We start from the raw sequence: 21268 nt of genomic DNA on the forward strand, positions 1-21268 counted from the left end.
TTCTCTAGGAGGTGATTTGGGATCAAATGAAAGATTCCTCCCATCTCATTTTATAAAACTGGAATCAACTGGTTCAAAGGAGATTTTTACCCACAGCCATGACCATGGCCCAGCTGGGGTCTGAACTTTACACCAGCTTTGAACAACACCGGCTGTGGATCACTTGAAATACAAACACAACAGCCCTCCCTTCCCAAGGTTAATCCCCCAGTGTAAATCTCCAAGCTCTATTTCAGTTGCACCTCATGCAGATGTCTAAACCACAAAGGATACAACACGTGCTTCCCTGTAAATCCCACTGGAGTCCTAACAGATGTGGGATCACAGAAACATAGAATGGTTTGGGTTGGAAGGGACCTTAAAGCTCATCCAGTTCCAACATGGGCAGGGACACCTTCCACTAGCCCAGGTTGCTCCAAGCCCCATCCAACCTGGCCTTGGACACTTCCAGGGATGGGGCAGCCACAGCTTCTCTGGGCAACCTGTGCCAGGGCCTCACTAACCTCTGAGTAAAGAACTTCTTCCTAATATCCAACCTAAATTTCTCTCTTTTCTGTTTGAAACCATCCTGTCTTGCCCTGTCACTCTGTGCCTGTGTAGAAAGTTGCTCTCCCTCTTTCTCATAACCCTGTTTAGGCACTGGAAGAGGCTCTGAGGTCTCCCTGGAGCCTTCTCTTCTCCAGGCTGAACAATCCCAGCTCTCCCAGCCCATCTCCAGAGCAGAGGTGAATATCCTCATGGCACAGCTATAACCACCACGGAAAGCAGCATCCATACACCCAGCACTGATTTGTTCCATGAGCATGGCCTGGAGAACAGACAATTTTAGAACTGAGCCCAAAGGCTTGGAATTAGAAGCACAATATTCACCATCTCACAGGAACAGAGGGTCAGTGGGGGCTATAAAAGCAGGTGCAGAGAACAGATTCTGTGAAGCAGCAATGACCAGATTGAAGCCCTTCCAATGCAGAAACTCTTCATCTTTTAACTCTCCAGTAATGAAGTCATCACAAGCAGATGAATGGCCTAAAACATTTGGTTTCACTCCCTCCTTTTACTGCTACCAGTAGCTTTTCACTGACGAAAGGCTACCCATAAATCTGGAGGCTGACAGTGCCCCTGGGGGAAGGCTCCCATAACTCTGACACAGCATCAAAGTAATGCACATGGAAATAAAAATCAGCTTTGAAACACAGCCCTGCAAGGAATCTACAAGAGAAGGAGCCCAGGCTGGTGACACAATCTATGTGCCCCTCACTGCATCACCGGGGGCTGGGAGTGTCATCTGAGGTGAATGGCCACACTCTGCTCAGGTTCCTCCATAAATATCCTCAAATCCCACAGACTTTGTCACATCTTACAAGTTATTCAGTGCACAGTAAGGTCCATAAAGACCTTACAGCACTGGGCCTTTTCATAACTCGTGTGAGTTACGGCCGTGATTTACTGGGGGATTAGAGCGGTCACTTTTGAGGTTATTTTCAAGAGGAGAAAATTATAGGGAAACACAATTTGTGTTTTCAGGGTTTTTTTAAAATTGTCATTATTTTTCCGTATTTTCTAGGACAAATTTGTTAACGAGATTTTCTGGGAAAAAAAGTCTGATGAAGCAATTGAGCTTCTGCCCTTGGTCAGACATTGTTGTAAAACTCGCTTGGGAGATCTCCTGCATCTTCTGGGAAAATAAACCTTTCGAGGAAAGAATCAGGAAAAAGAGACTGTCTAAGAGAGTTCTATTTGATACAGTGTTTTTCCACTCTGACAACTAGAAACTTAGGTGTTCTGGTATCAGAGAGAAAGTGTTGGAAGTAAAAGAACTGTTGAAGTTTTGTTGCTAAAGCTGCACAACGTGACAGAAAACCATTTCTGAGATTCATATCCTTGCACCTCTTCCACGTGCAGGTTTTGGCCGACTTTGGTTTTCATGACGATGGAATTTTTCCTCCCCACAACGGAAAGGAAGAAGCTCTTCCTCAGCCTCCTGCTCTGCTACAGCTTGCTCAGAGCTGCTGATCCCCACATGGTCACTGAGGAGAAGGCAGAATGCAACCTGTCCAGGAGCAGCAGAATGGATCTGTCAGACCTCCCACCCATCTCCATAGTAGGTGAGTAAAATCTGCCATTCGGTGCCAAATTAACAAGATTTGCAGAAAACGCAGTTGTTGGTTCCTATGGACTGTTTGGATAACACTGCAATGTCACACAACTGCCTTAGTGCAGGGCTGTTGTGGCTACAGCACCCAAGAATGACAATGTGACAGCCCTCAGTTTAGAGGAAAAAAACAATAATCATCAGATGACTTATTTTAGTTTTACAGATTTTACTTCAGGTCCTATCGTACTGCAGGTCTTTTTATATTTAGGTGTTCTTCTGCTAATATGGGCAATAATCTTCCTTTGAAAATCTCATGGATATAAAAAATACGAACATAATGTGGGGTCTTTTAAAGTATCTGCTTTTGTGGTAGAGAAATCAACAGTATTAACAGGTATTAATATCACCTCAGTTTATCTGGTCTTTAACCAGGGGAAGAAAAGAGCACTGCAAGGGAGAGCCAGGGGTTATCTGTTTATCCAAGACAGGACCAGCTCTGTCCCTACTCTTACTCTGTCCTGTTAAGGAAGAACCTTGTTAGGGCAAAGCTTAACTCTTGTCTTCACAAAATATTTTCCTTGTGTCTGCCCTAATTTACACAAACTTCTCCTTTCAAGAATCAAGTTTTTGGAGATAATTAGCTGCAGAACACCATTCATAACTCTGTCAAAACACTAATAATGCAAAAAATACTCTTGTTTAGCTCCTTTCTACAGGCTTTTAGAGCTTTTGCTTAAAGCAGTTTGGTTCTTACCTTTCTTTAAGGAAAAACAGTTGCCCTGCACTTGCATTTCTGCAGAAATCTGAATGTTTGAATCCTCAGTTAACTCAGCCTTGTTTAACTGCAAGTTTAGTGAACTTTGTGCTGTTGTGCAGCCTCCCAAGCTGCACCATTGCATGGTCCTTGTGATCCTTGATACCTTCAGCATCACACTTCCAACATTTTTTTTTTTACTCCAATTAAAACCAGAGATATAAAATACGCTTACTTCAGTTGATTTCTCTGTCTTCTCACAAAAGTGAGCCCCTGCTTTAAACATGACAGAGATGCTGTGTCATGCCATGTGGAAGTGTCCAAGGCCAGGTTGGACGGGGTTTGGAGCAACCGGGGCTAGTGGAAGGTGTTCCACCTGTGGCAGGGGGTGGAACAAAATGAGCTTTAAGGTCCCCTTCCAGCCCAAACCATTCTGGGATTCTATGAACTGAGTTTACTGCAGAGATGGAACATCTCTCAGATAGTCCAAGAATTACCTTCCTTTTTCAGAACAAAAAGGGGAGGTTGAAGCGATTTTCACCACAGCTTGTTTTGAGGTACCAAACTCTTCCATGAGGATTCTCTGCTATTCCTTTGCCAACAGACATCCAGGATAGCAAAGATCCCCTAACACTGTCAGGCCCTTTTGCTCTGGGGGGGTCTGCAATGCCCCACAAAAGCCCTCGTCCCTCTCTGCCCCGTTTGGTTCTCTGCAAAGAGACACCTCCTCCCTCAGGAGCAGAGCATCCTGTATCCCCTCCATGGCACATCCCAGCTATTCTGCTTCCCCATTTTATAGTCAGCAGAGGGATGAAGCAATTAGCCAGGGAGTGAAGAGCAATCCCCAGTACAGTGATAGTCTGAGTCTAAGCCAACACCACAGTCTCCAGTTCACCTTTGCATTTGTTCTTCCCCTGCATACAATGTCCTTTCATACAACAGAGCGAACATTTGACACTGAAAATGCAGGAACAGTTAAAAAAAACAGATCTCTGCGTAACACTCACCTCTTTTATAGCCAAAGCAATCCAAACAATCCTGTACAACTGGACTACACAAAGTCAAATTGAGGTAGATTTAAGTTACTTACACTCATCTTGGTAACTGTCAGAAAGTTTGAAAGGACAGAATAACAAAGAACAGAAAGGACAGAATAACAAAGATCCAGCTGGAACTGGATCCAAATCACTAATCTAGTTAGTGCAATACCTCTATTAAGGCTTGCCCTTATTAAGTGACAATAACTTTATATGCTTGAAGTACAGGTTCCCCCCCCCACACTATTTCTTAGAGATACATAACCCCAACTATTAAAATTCATGATTAATAAATGAAACGCCTCAAACCAGCCCAAACTGTTTATTCTTCACTCTGTAACTCTGCAAATCGTAGCAATTAGTAAATATTCAGAAACATATTGATAGAGAACACTGGAATAGATGAGGAGCCACCATTTATTAGTGGGGATATGGACATTTTTTATCCCAATCATTTGTTACATACATACAGTGCTTATTACAAAACTCACACACAGAGTAAAGATATCAAAAATATCATAACAGATTGGGGAGCTGGGAAGTGTCTCACACTTTAACAGTCTTGCTGTGTTAGAGGCCAAGACAAGCCTTAGTCATGGAATTTATATATAGTTATAAATATATATATAGTGATAAATACATATGATAATCCACGTTACAGGCACGAATGAAACACCTTTGAGAATAATGTTTTCTAAAACAAATGGTGGGTGGAGAAGGAACAAAGAACTGCAAATGAAAGGTGGCATCACTCAGATGAGGAGTTTATACCAAACCAGCAAAGAGTTTTTGCTTGTGAAAACCAGGGTACACTTGCTAATTCCTTCCAAAATTATGCATGTAACACCACCTTCTAACAGAAAAAAATTACAGAATTCTAAAGATTTTTCCTATTTTTGTTCACATGACTAATGTGCATGAGTACCCTCATCTTTTAGACAGGGACCTTTAATTTTATTTCTCCGAAATTTTTCCTTGTTTGCATCTACCAAACAAAGTGTAAAAATTCTCTCCTAAAATACAAACATCAGTGTTCTTCTGCTTTGCACAAGCAGCAGTGAGAACAAGAGTTCAGACACTCTGTGCATGAGGTGAACACCTTCACTGGAAAACACGCAGGGATGAGGTGGCAACGCAGGTTATCTGCCTTCACTCACCCCAAAAATAGGATTATCTCAACGAAACACCATGCTGTAAAATTGGTTTCATATTATGTTGTGCTATTCTCATTGAAGATTTAACTAGAAGATCCCAGAAAGTCAGCAGGAAAGAGGCAGAGAACAAGAAATCTTCCAAGGTAGGTGGTTGTTCAGAAAACTTTGTTGAATTAGAATGGTGTGTAACGTGTAGAGTTTCCCTCTGTGCATTCATTTGGAAGGCTTTTACCGCCATTCCCTGAGTTAAATAATTGACATACAGCTTGAAGCTCTAAATACTGTAAAACCACATGCAAAATAAAGGTGGAAAGAAAACTAGAAGCTGTGGCTGCCCCATCCCTGGAAGTGTCCAAGGCCAGGTTGGACGGGGCTTGGAGCAACCTGGGCTGGTGGAAGGTGTCCCTGCCCATGGCAGGGGGTGGAAGAAGAAGGGCTTTAAAGATCCCTTCCCATCCAAACTATCCCATGACTCTGAGTTACAGAGGTGCACAGGGTGCCTGTAGCTGGCAGGCTCCAGAGATCCCTCCCAGGTCCCAGGCATGTGCCAGCAACCCAAAATTTCCCACCTCTCCCTGTTCCAGATGGAGGAGCAGCACTCCTTGGGTAAGCTGGGGGACACTTCCCCATGTGTGCAGTTAAGGTTTCTCATGGATGAAGGATCACTGGGCTCCAAAGGCAGTTTGGCAGCCCAGCCCTGTGAGGGGGAGCATTGCCAGGTCACCTCCCTGCTCTCTCAGCCTCACAGCCCAGCAAACAAAGTGGTACCAGTCCCACAGACCGACAGGGAGGTTCCAGTCTTTCATTTGAAAAGTTCGGGGATCCAGGCACAACACCTTAATTAGTTTTATTGATAACTTCATCATCTTTGGATGTTTTTCTATCCCTCTCTTCACTGTTTCCACAGTTTTCCCTACAGACCATTTTCCAACACTCTGCCCAGTCACAGTCAAAACCCAGGGCTCACAAGGGTTATCATTTTGCTCACAAGGTTGGTCTCCAGCCACCGTTTCCCACAATCCAGACCAACCACACCTCTGTGTTGCTAATCCAGGTCTCACTGCCAGCAACCACCTCCTCACCTCAAGCCAGACCCTCCCTCTGTTCCCTCCCTTGACCCGTGTGACCTGTGCTCACCTGGCTTTTCTACGAATTCCCACGTTTTTGTCTTCTAGAAAAATGCTGAACGCAAGACACCTCCGAAACCAAGGCCCCCACCAGCTGCCAACTGTGTGCCAACCTTCAAAACCTGCAAACCACACCTGAACTCCTGCTGTAACTACTGTGCTTTGTGCAAATGCCGGATTTTCCAGACAATCTGCCAGTGCCTGATGTTAAACCCCAAGTGCTAAACCAAGCTGGGAACACGATGAGGCTCCTGTCTTTCATTAGTTTCTCAAGTGGGTGTTTCAAATTGCCCCATGTGTATGGCAAAATAGAGAGCTCTGAAGCTTGGATTTGCCCCTCTTAAAATTTAATGGACAGGTTTTTTTATGGGGTTAATGGTATCACAACCAGGATGTTATTTCAAGGAGCAGACAACCAGGGAGATTGACAGTGATAAGGTATTTTTAGCAAAAGAGTTTGTTTTAGGATGAATTCTGGATTTTTGGTGCTTTGGGATTGTTTGGGGTTTTGGCTTTTTTTTGAAAGAGCCATAACCCTTTTTATATATTCAACAAAAATCAGGACAAGAATTTATGTAGGTTATTCTACCTGAAAATAAGGCAATTTTTCAATCATCCTCAGCTGAGCATCAGTCCATCCACCTTCAGGGTTTGTAGTCATTGCAGTAACCAGCACCTCCCAGGTGTATAAAATACATGTATACTTGGACTCTAAATGTATCTGTGGCTCATAACATAAAAATCAGATTTTTTCCCCAGCCATATCCATAGGAATCAATTCCTCAGCCCTTCTCCTGCTGCCAAGGACATTGTGTATACAAAACCCCAAAGCAGGAAGACATATCCACAACTTGGAGGAAGAAGGAAAGATCAGCCAAAAATGAATGTATGTCCCACATGTGCATCTTGAAGCAAAGCAAATTATAAGCAATCAATCCCTTTCTTTGCCCTTTACTACTATGGGCAGGTCCCAGAAACCACCCCAAGGGTGAATTCAGGCATCAGTCTCCATGTGCTGCAGGCAACCAGTGACCACAGGGGAAAAAAAGAACCCATATCAGAGGGTGTAAAGGCTCAGAAACAGCTCTGAAGGTGCGAGTGAAGCTCAAGGCAGCAGCAAACACGTGTCTAGGAGGCTTCTTTCTCTTGTTCTTGAAGCTCTTTGCCTCTATCTCAAGGTATCCAAGATGGCACAGAAGGAAACTCCTTCTTGGTTAAACTACCAGGAGAACAAGGAGGGAGCAGACCCAGAAAATGTCCCCAGCATTGAAGACTCATCTGTCAGACTCCAGCTCTTGCTTTTCACCTCCTCTGTTCTGGATCTACAGGGTTCATCTCCCCTGCTCCCCCACCTTCTTTTTTTCTTCTTTGGTACTTCCTTGATTTCAGCATTTTCCCTTCATCCCACTGCTATTCCCAGCCACCCCAGGAGCCACATTCACTCCAGGTTAAGCCCCTCTCTCCCATGTTCTCTCCACCTGCCTCCACAGGGTCCCTACTCACACTCTGCAGATTTCACAGGCACAGATTTTCTAACCGTGAATTTTGAATGCAAATCATGAATTTTCTAATCCTCTGTGTGGGTCTACTTGAGAGGAAATTTCTTTATTGATTTATTTACAGCTGAGGGCTACAAAAGTCTTCCAGGAAGGCCAAGATGATACAGATGACACTCCAAAGGCACTCAAGCCTCATGAACTCTTTTTTCTTATAATAATCGGTCTGAAGCCCAGAACTCAAAACACAGGTCAGGTGCTGACAGAAATTTTTGTTCAGTCTAAAGATATAAAGATGACAGATTAATCTGAGAGAGCCCTAATGATGACAGGATGCCATTGTGTTCCTTATCTTTTATAAAATACGTCCATTGACACATGCCATGCAAGCTTGAATTCTTGTACATTTACACAGGTATGTTTTTTAATCATATATCTTGGCTCAGGAATCTGTAAGCCACTCAGATATGATAAAAAGGGGATAAGAAGGAAGACTGACACATCACAGCAGACTTGGGAATTTGGACCCTTCCTTTACTAGGTAAAGATGTAGGTTCCCCTCAAGTTGTTGATAGTGTCATTTTCATACCAGAAAGTCCAGCTGGTCAGAAAAACTGTATTTTACCTGGGTCTAGGGGATCAGGAGGAGAGGGAAGGGAAGGAGGGAGGGCCAGAAATCAAACAAACAGCTGCTCTCCAGCTTTGCAGAATCACAGGGTGGCTGAGGACAGCAGGAACCTCTGGAAGTCATCTGGCCCAAGCAGGGTCTCCTAGACCTGTTTGCCCTGGGCTGTGTCCAGGCAGCTTTGGAAGACTCTGCCACCTCCCTGGGCAACCTGTCCCGGTGCTGGGTCACCCTCACCATTAAAAACAGAAAAAAAAGCTTCCTGGTGTTTGACTCTCTGGTATGTCCATGTTTCCCTGGTGCTGGGGAGGCCCAACCTGGACACAGCCCTGCAGGGATAACCTGCCCAGTGCTGACCAGAGGGAAGGGATCCCCTCCTTGACCTGCTGGTGACAGTCCCTCCAACACAGCCCAGGACACAACTTACCTTCTGTCCTGCAAGGGCACACAGGCTCATGTCCAACTTTGTGCTCTCCAGGCCCCCCAGGGCCTTTCCTGCTGAACTGTCTCCCAGCCGGGTGTCCCCTGGCACATCCTGGTGCCTGGGGCTGCTCCTTCCCAGGGGTAGGACTTTGTGCTTCTCCTTGTTGACCAGCAGGAGGTTCAGACTGTTTTTGCAGCCTGGCTCAGTCCCTCTGGACCTACCAGTCCCTGCTCCAGGGCTGGTGTCACCAGAAAACCTGCCAAGGACACCCTCTGCCCCGTCATCCAGAGATGTAGCACGGCCTGGGACTGTCACCAAGGGAGGTGGGAAGTGCCCACACCCACCTGAGGAGTCATGGACACGGTGGAAGACCCAGCCAAGGACAGGATGTGCAATGAAGGAAAAGGAAAGACCCAGGCAGACCACTGAGGGGATTTGTTTTTCAACACATATGCATACACTTTTTAATATAGCATTTACTTACAGCGCATTTTAAAATTTGATTTATTAATAAGCCTTCTTTGCAAGTGGAATTTATTAGAAAGAGGTTATGCTTTCTTTGCTGTTCATCTATCACACCAAAGAATATATATAATATATATTATATATAATATATATAACCAAGTACTCTGAAGTTAGTAGCCTTAGTGACTTGACCTTTCCGGGTAAAGATCATGTTGCATGAGGTGTTGAGAGGATATAGAAATCAATAAAATATGTGCACCAAATGTTTGCTTCAATGTTTTTAGTTCGAACAGCTATTTCTACTGAGCAAGAGCTGCCCCAGGGACCCACCTGGAGTGTCACCAGCACACAGATGATAAAACATGCACATGACAAAAATGGAGTGTTAAATTTTTAGCTGTCAGATACCAAAATACCTCCACTGAAAACTTGTTGGAATTCAAGTGTGGAGACAGCCCCAGTAATGCTCCATGACAGAGTCATTGTGCTCCAAGAGACTAATGGGAATTTTACCCTAATTAGAGGTTAGGAGGATTAAGCACAAATAAATCACTGTTAGCTTTTCTGAATATTGCCTGTCTTGGGCGAATTTAAAACAGATACTATATTTTTCCCATCCAGAGGCCTGGCTTGATTGCTTATTGTCACACTCAAAGCCCATAAAACCCAAGTTTATCCTGGTGGATTAAACAAATGGCAGAATTAACATCTTAATGACTATACCAAACTAATTTTAAATGTCATAGTTCTCCAAGCTAATTATTGAAACGGTCTGGGAGACCCCAAAAGGAAACCAAACCACTCCTCACGTCAGCCTTTAGGAACTTCTCACAGAAGGAAAGACTTGATGGAAGGTAAAATGACTTTTCCCAAATTCTCTAGATGAGTCAGCAGCATCTGTGACGTTGCTTTAGCTGAGGGTGATGAAAGACCGGATGAGATCCCTTTGAGATGAGGACAGTGCTGACCTCATGATGAAATGAATTCTAGGAAAACCAGATGGACATTTGTATATCCAAACTGAGGAGCCAAGGAAGAAGCTGTATGTGCCATGCCCAAAGCTGGCTCTGTGGGAGCTCCATTTTACAGAGCAAAAATTACATCATCTCAGTCCTCCAGCAGACCTCTCAGAGGACACACTCCTCAGGAGGTACTGCAGCCTTGAGGTCACTCCCTGAGTGGGTGTAGACATTAAATGCCACTCAAGGACAAAGCAAAAAAGCATTAAATCATAACATTTTTCAACAGAGTACTTCAAGATTAATTAGACCATTCTATGGCCAGAAGTGACTCTGTAAACACACTAAATAGGCCAATTCAGCACTTGTCCACATCCAGTGTCCTATTTAACACATATACGAGTTAAATTGAGTTCACAGAATCACAGAATATGCTGAGTTGGAAGGGACCCGCAAGGATCATCGAGTCCAGCTCCTGGCCCTGCACAGGTCCATCCCCAAGAGTCACACCCTGTGCCCCAGAGGATCATCCAAACCCTCCTGGAGCTCTGGCAGCCTTGGTGCTGTGCCCACTGCCCTGGGGAGCCTGGGCAGTGCCAACCACCCTCTGGGGGAAGAACCTTTTCCTGAGATCCAACCTGAGCCTTCCCTGACACAGCTCCAGCCATTCCCTGAGTGCTGTCCCTGGGCCCCCCAGAGCAGAGCTCAGTCCCTGCCCCTCCTCTGCCCCTGCCCAGGCATTGGAACTGCAGGGAGGTCTCCCCTCAGTCTCCTTTTCTCCAGCTGAACACACCAAGTGCCCTCAGTGTCCTCACACGGCTTCAAATCAAGGCCCTTCCCCATCTCCCTGTCCCTCCTTTGGACACTCTCTGATGGCTGAACATCTTCCTTACATTGTGTCCCCCCAGACTGTCCCAATATTCAAGGTGAGGCCACCCCAGTGCAGAGCAGAGCAGAACAATCCCCTCCCTGATGCCCCCAGGACAGGGATTTCCCTCCTGGCTGCCAGGGCACTGCTGACTCAGGGCCAAGTGGCCACCAACCAGGACCCTCAGGGCCCTTTCCTGGCACTGCTTTCCAGCCCCTCATTCCCCACTCTGTCCATACATCCAAGGTTGCCCCATCCCAGGGGCAGAATCCAGCACTTCCCCTTGTTGAACTTCCCATGGTTGGTGATTCCCAGCCCTCGGATCTGTCCAGGTCTCTCTGCAGGCCCTCCCTGCCCTCGAGGGACTCAACAGCCCCTCCCAGTTTTGGGTCACCTGCAAACTTGCTCAGTGTCCCTTCCAGTGCTGTGTCCAAGCCATTGATGATGTTGGAGAGCACAGGGCCCAGATGGAGCCCTGTGGAACCCCAGTAGTGACAGGTCACAGTCTGATGTCACCCCAGTCACTGTCACCCTCTGTGCCCAACCCCAGAGCCAACTGCTCACCCGATATACTCAGGCCTGAAAAAGAAATTAATTAACAAGGGACTCCCTCAACAAACCCAGGAACAATTCACATTTTTTTCTCTCTGCTGCCGAGCTCTGACCTGCTGCCCTCCCAGACAGTCCTCTCCTCACTGTGATCTCCAACACCCTGAGGGAAACACATGGGATGGGCCAGCTGGGGCCACTACACTGCAAAATCCCAGTTACCCCTGCAATACCTGGGACACATTTGCCACAGACACTTTATTTCCAAAACCAAGAGTGTACAGCAAACAGCTCCTCATTTCCAAAAGGAAACATAATCTTCCATTTCTGTAGTACATTTGATAGTTGAAAAGAAATAATTGCTTCCTGTGCTAGATGCAAACCACCTGAAGCAACACATGCTTTTCTAACTTTAGGGATGAGAAATTCCCAAGTCACTTTTGAAAAGCACCCAACCAAAAACAATGACTGAAGTTCCCCGGTCTGCTGTAGACTGCACTTTCATACACGTTCATACAGTTTTGGGCTAAGTAGTATAAAAATATAACTGAGGGCATCACAGGTGGGCACACACAGAGGCAGTGCTGAATCTTGGCACTCCATGAACAATTCTTTCCTCTACTTGTACAACCTCCACTGTTCCAGTTTCTGTTTTGGCAGTATCCAGACTCCAACAGGTATTTTCCAATGGCATCCAGCAGCTTCTGCCATAGCACAAAGCACAGGAACACACACACAAACAGACCTGCAACATGTTGCTCACTCTTAGAATCCCAGAATGGTTTGGTTTGGAAGGGACCTTAAAGATCATCTTATTCCACCCCCTGCCATGGGCAGGGACACCTTCCACTATCCCAGGTTGCTCCAAACCCCGTCCAACCTGGCCTTGGACGCTTCCAGGGATGGGGCAACCCGTATCATTGTTTCACCACGCTCAGCACAAAAGCAAAAATCCTCCTTATATCTATTCTAAATGTACAAATTCTTTCAGTTTACAACCATCACCCTTTCTCCTACCCCAACAGGCCCTTCTAAAAAGTCTGATCCCATCTTTCTTACAGACCCCCTTCACATACTGAAAGGTCACAATAGGGTTTCCCTGGAGCCTTCTCTTTTCCAGGTTGAGCACCCCCAGCTCACCTTCGTGGCCTCCTCTGACTGTCCAGCAGCTCCCTGTCCTTGCTGTGCTGGACACCCCAGGGCTGGAGGCAGCTCTGCAAGGGGGGTCTCACCCAAGGGGCAGAATCCCCCCCTCCCCTGCTGCCCACGCTGGGGGATCAGCCCAGGGCACGGGGCCTTTCTGGGTCCCAGCACACGTGGCCACTCACAACAGCAGCTCTTAAACCTGTAAAACAGAGAAGTTTCACAGCCAGAGCTAATTTGGTGGGATTTCCTTCCCCTTCACCAGCAAATTACCCTGATCTGGGGACCGAGACACCCAGCTGTCAGTCTGGCAGGATGGGCTAGTTTAGGTTTTTCTGGTCTCCCAGAATCAACAGTTATTTTCTGCCTCTTGCACAGTGACATTGGAGGGGGTTGGAAGAGGGAAAGGAAATTTTGTCCCCTTGCCAACTGCTTTTCACAAAAGGCCCAGTGGCACCTCAGCCACACCAGGAACACCCGTGCAAGGCTGGCAGATGTGACCTGGGACCCGTGGGAGACCATCCCCAGCTGGAGGAGCAGCACAAGGCCAGAGACACACGAGGCTGCCTGAAAGCTCAGCCACTCACTCCCAAGCTGCCCCTCAGAAATTTGTGGTGCCTGCAGAGCTGAGGTAATACAAAGAGTTTATTGGCAGACCTCTCAGATGATAGCCATGTGTTGTCCATCTGCATAAGGCCCTCTCCCAGAAGGAAAAGAAGGCTTTAGTTATTTCTGCAAGGTTTTTTCAGTGAAATGAGAAACTACACAATTGCTGCATGGCATATGCACACATCTTTCTGTCCAGGAAATCCTTTGAGATGAAATCCTGCCTGAAATATGGGAGCCCTAAAATGACTCTATTAGTGTCACAACCCAACTCACATGTGGCTTTCATTCAACACAGATAAAGGCAGGAAAAGGCTAAAATACATCCATTCCTAGTGATCAGGTCCTTCTGCATCAGTGGAAATCCTCTATTGACTTTAATATACTTTATTAACACCTTCGTCACTCACTCTCTACATGTTAGCTAATCCAGTAGATTTACCTAATAACAGTGTTTTTGTGGTATCCTGGCTATTTTGGGCAGTTTCCTCAGCTAAAATGTCATTTGTGATCTCATGGGGGCATGTGTACAGCTCCCTCAAATAGAGGAACAAGAGCATTATATGACTTATAACAGTAACAGCCAGAAATCATCCATGAGAATGTACAGTCTCACTCTTCCTTGTTTTCCATAACAAACAAAGGTGGTGTTTAAATATATATATATATATAAATAAAAACTAATTCAAGGATAATGGTCTTTCACCCCTTGGTGAAATTCTTAAAGTCTTCAAGAATGGAAACGGGAGCAAATGCATTTAAAGTAATTCAACAGCCAGAGACCCCTCTCTCTGAAAAGGCCTCAGAAATATCTGACAGAGCCAGAGCACTTTAAACTAGAAAGTTTCAGTATTTAAAAATCTCCTTGCTACAAAGTTGTGATTCGATTCATACCAATTTCTCAATTTGGGAAGCAAATATTTGGAGCACTAAAGGACTGTTACTACCCAGTAAAATGGATCCTTGTGATTGCCTAGATGAAGATTGCCTGGGATGTTTTTATCCTTGTCCTAAATGTGGTTCCAATAAGTGTGGAGCAGAATGCTGCTGTAACCATGAGTGGGTCTACAAAATTTAACTGCATTCCAATCGCCAAGTATATCTCAAATTACTGGTATACAAAAACAGTAATTAATATTAACAAACTATAATAATAACTTATTTATGCCTTTTTAAGTTTATTAACTTTTAATTTTATAAGTAAAAGGAAGCTATTGACATGAAAATGTACTACCTACTAACAAAGAAGGGGGAATAGAGGGTATTATAGAAGACAAGGTTAATTAATACTTTATTAACACTTTTTAAAATTTGTTGAATTTTGATATTTTTGACAATTTTCTGAGTTTTTATAACAATTATTTTCTTAAAGTCTGAAAATTAACATAAAGAAGTACATATTGTTTTAGAAATGGGGGAATATATAATTTATCTTTAAATTATAAAAATGGTTATATAGTTTCTAATTTAAGTTGAATATGAAAAAAACTCCAAAGTATGTTTGTGTAAATGAAGGAGGCCTCCATGAGAGTTGTGTGTGAATGTGTGTGTGTGAGAATTTAAAATTCTATGATAACCAACGAGCAGACCAGAGGCTTTGCTTCCCTGTATTCCCTTCAACTTACTCATTTGACATCCTCCAAGATCTTCCTTCTAAGCCAAGAGTTTGGGCAGAGAAGTTGTTCTTTATCTACAAAACAGCACCTCAGTGGCAGGTCAGACCCCCAAAAAGGGTCAAAAGGAGTTGGTAACCAGTCGCTAATAATACACACACAGGAAAGAAGTTTTGGAGGGGAAGAAGAACAGAACCACCAAATGTTTGTTGTGAGTGGAAACAAGTTAATAATGCAAAGCAGACACCAACAATAAGCCCTGGCTTAAACCAAACTCTGGGTGTCAGCCCCATTATTAAGCATTTCAGGTGCTCCCAACATCTGCAGTGCTGTTCAGTTCACTGCTCCAGTGCTGCTGCTCCCCAAGGAAAAGGAGCACATACCTCTGACTGTGGCCCATTTAATATTCCCTTAAGGAAATGATTTTCCAGTCAATGAAACCGAAGCCAGAGTGCTACAGAAAAGTACCAGGCTTGCTGAGAAGTGTCTCTGGACTCTACAGATGGAACAAGAAGCAAAAACTTCACTGTAGATTTTCTCAATATCCTAAAGAATTTAATCTCTGCCATGGAATTTCAGGGAATTAGACAAGCAGTGGGGATGTTAGTCCCCATCCAGTACAAAGGATGCTGCAGAGCATTAAACCATTTTGTTTTCATCCTATTCACTTCTGGAAGTGTTTGTTCACAGGGCTTTTTCTTCTTCTTCTTCTTCCAGTCTTTTGTTTGGTTTTGCTTTCCCTAAGCTGGCTTGCAAGCCACAGGCCTGAAGGATTAGTGACTTTAAAAAAGAAGAAAAATAATTGCAATTGATGCTTCTTACAATTGTGCAAAGCTGTCCAGTGGCAAACAACGCTACTGCAAACACTGCTGAGGCTTCACAGGGCACATTCACTACAATGGATTTGTCTTAAGAAAAAGGCCCACAGGCTACAAACCACAATTAGCTTCTGAGAAACTTCATATCATCTGCAAGTAGAACCATTGCAATGAAAACAAGCTCAGTCATGAATCACAGAGTCACCAGTGCAACATCCATTTATCCATCCTTTGTTCTCTGCTGCAGTGATCCCCAAGTCCTAAGGCAGCCTCTACGCCTCCATCAATCTCCATTTCCCACAACATCCAGCTGTGCAGTAAAAAGTAAAGAGCAGGGCCTAGGAAAAATGTATTGCAAACTTAAAAAATCAGGGAGCCTGGCATTTCTGGTTAAGTGGAGAAATATACAGCCTGTGCTCTCTTCTGACTCAACAGGGGAGGGAAAACGGGGGCAAGAGGTGCCACATCCTACGAGAGTATTTCCACTGGTAACAATAAGGACAGCATTAACAGAAAATTAATCTGAAAGGCTTTTAAGGCAATATGTGACTACTTTTGGCCAAATCAGAGCTGTCTGAAGACGAGGAGGACAATCCTCCCTCAGTAATTCCGTTTCTCACCAGGTTCCATCGTTTTGCAGGGACACCAAGGTGATGGTGCTCATGACCACCCCAGGAGAGCCCAACTGCACTGAAGGCAGTGGTTTGCTGCTGGACTTGAAGGCGTTAAAAAACAAACTGAAATTGGACATAGCATTAAATTAAAATTTTTTCCCAGCATGGCAACCAGGTCTGATGTAGCACTTTACTCCTGAGGGCATTTCCTGATCAAGTAGAAAAAGCCCTGCTAAATTAAAAGCCAGGAATGACTAAATTTGAGGAACAGAACTAGGACTTAGACATTTCCTAGTTCTCAGCCAGTGGTTGCTGATACGTGGGGGATAAAGGGGAGAGGGGAAGCTGCAAATCTGATTCCATTCCTCTAGTATGAACTAGAGCACACAGCACCTCTGCACAGCCCTCTGACACCCTGTACACAGCCTCCCAACCTGGACCTCCTCTGTGCACAGATGGAAATCTCACTTCGTGCATTTTTGCCCCTCAAAAGGAGCCTGCAAACAAGGCTGGAGGCAGAGGCTGCTGAGCTGAAAGGCAGGGCTGCTTTAGGACTCTGTACCTTTGCTCAGCCTGGTTGGGGGCAGGAGCCCAAGGGCTGCTCTGGGACAGCCTCTCACTGCCCCTTCCACAGGGGACACAAGAGCATCATTCTGTGCATCCCCCTGCTCACCCCTACACCAGACCTGCTGAGTGTCTCAAATTTGAGTATGAACCTTGCATTTGTTCCCACTTCCCACTCTCATCCCTCCCTGTGCACAGGTCTCTGTTTGCAGCGACCCCTCTGACCCTCTCTGGGATCCCACGTGCCAGATGCAGGGAGCCAGCAGCTCATCTCCCCTGGCACTGTGATATCTGCCCTGCAGAGTCCCAGGAGTGAGAGAAGCTGGAGTCTGTCCCTGTCCCATGACTCACCAGCCGGATGGGGGATGCCAGATGAGCCCCTGGGGGGGGGGGTTGGGGCACAGCCTCGATACCTACAGACACCAGGTTCTCCTCACTGCTATTCTTCATTCCTGCTCAAACCATTGCAGAGCAACCACAATGGGTCTGACCATCTGTATTTGAGGAATCTGGATGCTTGACCTCAGGCTAGACTGAGTACTGAATTAATTGCATGTGGATTGAAAACAAACAAGGAGAAAAGAACTAAAAAACAAGTGTGAATGATTTAGTGAAACTCTAAATGACATCAGATGTGCTCTTGCCCATAAAGAGCAAGCAAGTAACAAGGCTGAGTGATCTCATAGTGCCATTTAGGTTGGAAAAGACCTTTATGATCATTGAGTCCAGCCATTCCCTCAGCACATCCAAGTTCACCACTAACCCATGTCCCCAAGTGCCACATCCCCTCCAGGGATGGGGACTCCACCACTGCCATGGGCAACCTGAGCCACTGCTTGACCACTCTTTTATTGAAGGACATTTTCCCCAATATCCAACCTAAACCTCCCCAGGTGCAACTTGGACCCATTTCCTCTCCTCCTGTCCCTTGTTCCCTGGGAGCACAGCCCGACCCCCCTGGCTCCCCCCTCCTGTCAGGGGGTTGCAGAGCCAGAAGGTCCCCCCTGAGCCTCCTTTTCTCCAGGTTGAGCCCCCTCAGCCTCTCCTGATGCTCCAGACCCTTCCCCAGCTCCATTCCCTTCTCTGGACACTCTCCAGCCCCTCAATGACTTTCTTGTCACAATGGGCCCAGAACTGACCCCAAGATTTGAGGTGGGGTCTCACCAGTGCCCAGCACGGGGGACAATCCCTGCCCTGGTCCTGCTGGACACACTATTTTTGATACAATCCAGGTGCCTTTGGCCTTCTTGCCCAGCTGGGGACACCTTTCCTTTAATGTGGATTGGACACCTATTAAGAAACAAGCAGGGAGTCCCAACATGAAACTGCAATATGCATTTTTTACAGAAAATCAGCTGCTACACCAAAGGTCACATTTCAAAGTCTCCCACCCATTCTGGAAAGCTTCTGAAATAGAAGAGAAATCTGCACATATTTCTGTAAAGGTTATTCAAAATTTCCCTTGAGTTCAAACTGAAGTAACACATGAGTTTGGCCAAAGCACAGCTCGTGTCATAGTGAGAACTAAGATGACCCCGTTTAGGCTGAAGGCTGATAAGCTGGACCTAAAGAATGGGAAGTGCACAAAAATATTCAACGTGGTCCTGCATTACCTCTGCCAACCCCCAAGCCACACTGCTGCCAGGTACTGGGCACAGCACTGCTGCAGCCAGCACCAAACCACAACTGCACCTCAGGGAGCCGGAGGAGGAGCAGAAATTCTGCCAGTGGTTTCATTAGGGTTTGTCTTCGATCTAGTGCTCTTCAACAACAACAAAAAATAAATACACCATCTAACCAAATACATTCCAAACATGATTTCTGCATTTTTATCAATTCAAATCATCAAAATCCCACATTTTTAACTCGTTCCCACTACTGCACTTTCAGCAGCAATTCAGCTTGTCATTGGTTTGCTCAAAGAAAATGCTGTGCTAGGAAGTCACTGGACAGGTCTCATTGTCACAGTGGTGCTTTAGTGCCCTGGCCCAGGGCCTTGCAAAGCAGATGGGATGGTTCAGACCTGGTCACACTGCTGGTGTCTGGACACTCCCCTGACTAGTCTATGGAATGATGATTTCAGGTGCTTGAAGCCTCTGGAGGGAGCTAAACTCCAGACATAATTTTGCACCCAGGATGTCTCACTAGAAATATCTTCTGAGGCTCAGCAGAGTGATGTTCACCAAACTTCCCAAGAGCTCCAACAAGCAGGAAACACAGGACCTCAAGTTTTTATGAGAAGAGCCAAACGTGTACATATATATAGACATACAGATTTCTCTACATGTTAAGTGAATTCTGCAGTAAACAATCATGGAAAAAGAAGGTCCTGACCCATTCCAAAACAACAAAGCATCACTAACACAGAACCACTGGTTGCCAGGCTCCACCCAAAACCACTCCTGCCAGATCTTCCAAAAAACCCCCACATTTCAGCCAAAAAGGCACACTGCTTTCCTAACACACTGTACCTTATCTCCCAAAGGAATATATATCTTAGATCAATTCAGGGTGCCAGCCAGCCCTTCCATCTTCAAATTCTGAGAGACTGCAGTTCTCTAAGAATGAGGTGAAAACCTTCTGGGTCCAGTATCAGAGGACTGACCAGCTGAGGTGGCTCTGTGGGCAGCTAAGGCCCCCCTGACCAGAATAGGAAGTAGCTGAAAATCTCTTTAGATAGCTGGGAAAAGCCTCTTGATAGCAAACCCTGGCAGACTTCACCTCTGGAAGGTGAAGCATCTGCTGGAAGGGCTGTGGGTTTGTGCTCAAACGATCCAGGAGAGTTATGGAGACCATCAAGGCCCATTTCTTGACACAGATGGTCAACCAGCCAACTAAGGGAGCTGCTCCACCAGATCTGTCTCTCAAAAAACCCCCAACAAAACAGATCAAAGATGAAAAGGGCAAGGCAGCCTTTCCCCCAAAGGCTGCAGTGTAAGGCCCTTGACTGCCCATGCAAACTTCATCCAGAGGTGTAGAAAGAAAAGTGGAGCCAGAAGGTGAAGAGCAGGGATCCCTCTCCCTGTTTGGCACTTTAAAGACACCTCCATCCAGCTCTGGCTCCTCAATATGACAACACTGACATACTGGAGACATCCACCTGGAGACAGAGACCCCCCCAGCAGGGCAGTGGGACACACACTGAGACCAAGATGGGGATTAGTCAACCTGGAGAAAGTGGAGAGGGATTTAAAGCTGCCTATGAATCTCTAATGCAAGCATGGAGTGAAGATGGAGCTGGTCCATTCCCAGAGGTGCAGATGAGAACCAGCCCAGGCAGCAACACAGGAAATTCCATTTAAGTGTACAGAAAAGTATTTTCATCTAGAGGGTGCTCACATATCCTGAGAGAAGCCTAAGGTGATGTGAGCTCTGTCCCCAGACTAACGCTCCTGGGCAAGCTCATATCCAACCTGACCTAACTGGCCCTGGTAGGAGGACAGGGATGAACCACAGACCTCCAGGTGGCCCTTCCTAAATAAATTTTAGGAAGCCATGATCCAACAGCAGAATTACAAGCCTGTACTACAGCACAGATGTTCAGCTGAGAAAGGGGTTGAGAAAGGCCAGGTGGAGGAAACTAATGAAGAATAAGGACAACACCAAGTCTTTATTTTTCTATTGCATTTGTTCTACTACAGTGACACATTCCATCATTATTCTGTGTCACATGCACAAGGGGCCCATCAGCTACATTTGGATTGTACTGGAACTGTGTGTGTGTGTCTGTGTGGAACTCACTGTATAGATGTAACTTAAAAAGGTAATCCCCACTACTGATTATGGAATCATTTATGGTGGCTCTGTGGCACCCAAATTCAGTTGAAATTGGTGCTTTTTAGAGGTCAGTGCAAAACAAAGCAATGAAAAAAGCTGCATACTGAGCAACACCTTATTTGCTCATCCCTGTTTTCCTCCTCCCAACAGTTCACACTCTACACCACATTTCAATTGCTCACTGACATCACACCCAGGGCTTGGGCACCAGTCTGAGAACTTCAAACATTTTGTAACTTCATTCCAAACCTTTCATCTTCTTACATCCAGAAGCAGAGGCGGCCTACAGTGCAATGTTGACTGAAGAGGACAGTGACCAGAAAGGACTTCCACGACATATATGGAGATAAATCTGTGTGGGCAGAGGGGAAGAGCAACTTTCCTGCAAGATTCAGCCCTGCAAATATTTCAATAACCTGAGGAGCAGCTTTTCCCAGCTCCAGTACAAGATGCACAGCACTGGCTTTTGTCTTGAGGACACCCCGGGGGGAGACATTAAACATTTTTCAGTAGCTTAAGGATCACACAAAGGTGAACAAACCCATGGCAAACCCCAAAGCATCTCACTGTACAAAAGAAG

At 45.6% G+C, this 21268-nt stretch overlaps 1 protein-coding gene across 1 annotated transcript; it reads left to right on the forward strand.

The window, feature by feature from the left end:
- The first annotated feature begins 1909 nt into the window (after positions 1–1909).
- On the forward strand, positions 1910–6397 carry ASIP (agouti signaling protein). Its single transcript, XM_027693965.1, has 3 exons — positions 1910–2105; positions 5122–5183; positions 6216–6397. The coding sequence occupies exons 1-3, from the start codon at positions 1925–1927 to the stop codon at positions 6390–6392; spliced, it is 420 nt and encodes a 139-aa protein (XP_027549766.1). The 5' UTR covers positions 1910–1924; the 3' UTR covers positions 6393–6397.
- Positions 6398–21268: the final 14871 nt, after the last annotated feature.

Source organism: Neopelma chrysocephalum, unplaced genomic scaffold (assembly GCF_003984885.1).
Source record: "Neopelma chrysocephalum unplaced genomic scaffold, ASM398488v2 Primary Assembly neopelma1_94, whole genome shotgun sequence".
Classification (NCBI taxonomy): domain Eukaryota; kingdom Metazoa; phylum Chordata; class Aves; order Passeriformes; family Pipridae; genus Neopelma; species Neopelma chrysocephalum.

What these genes read in the sequence shown, in the direction of transcription:
- ASIP (XM_027693965.1), top strand. Translation starts at nt 1,925, where the DNA reads ATGACGATGGAATTTTTCCTCCCCACAACGGAAAGGAAGAAGCTCTTC. An exon ending in CCCACCCATCTCCATAGTAG is followed by an intron (nt 2,106 to 5,121) that starts GTGAGTAAAATC and finishes TTCTCATTGAAG; the next exon opens with ATTTAACTAGAAGATCCCAG. An exon ending in AGAACAAGAAATCTTCCAAG is followed by an intron (nt 5,184 to 6,215) that starts GTAGGTGGTTGT and finishes TTTGTCTTCTAG; the next exon opens with AAAAATGCTGAACGCAAGAC.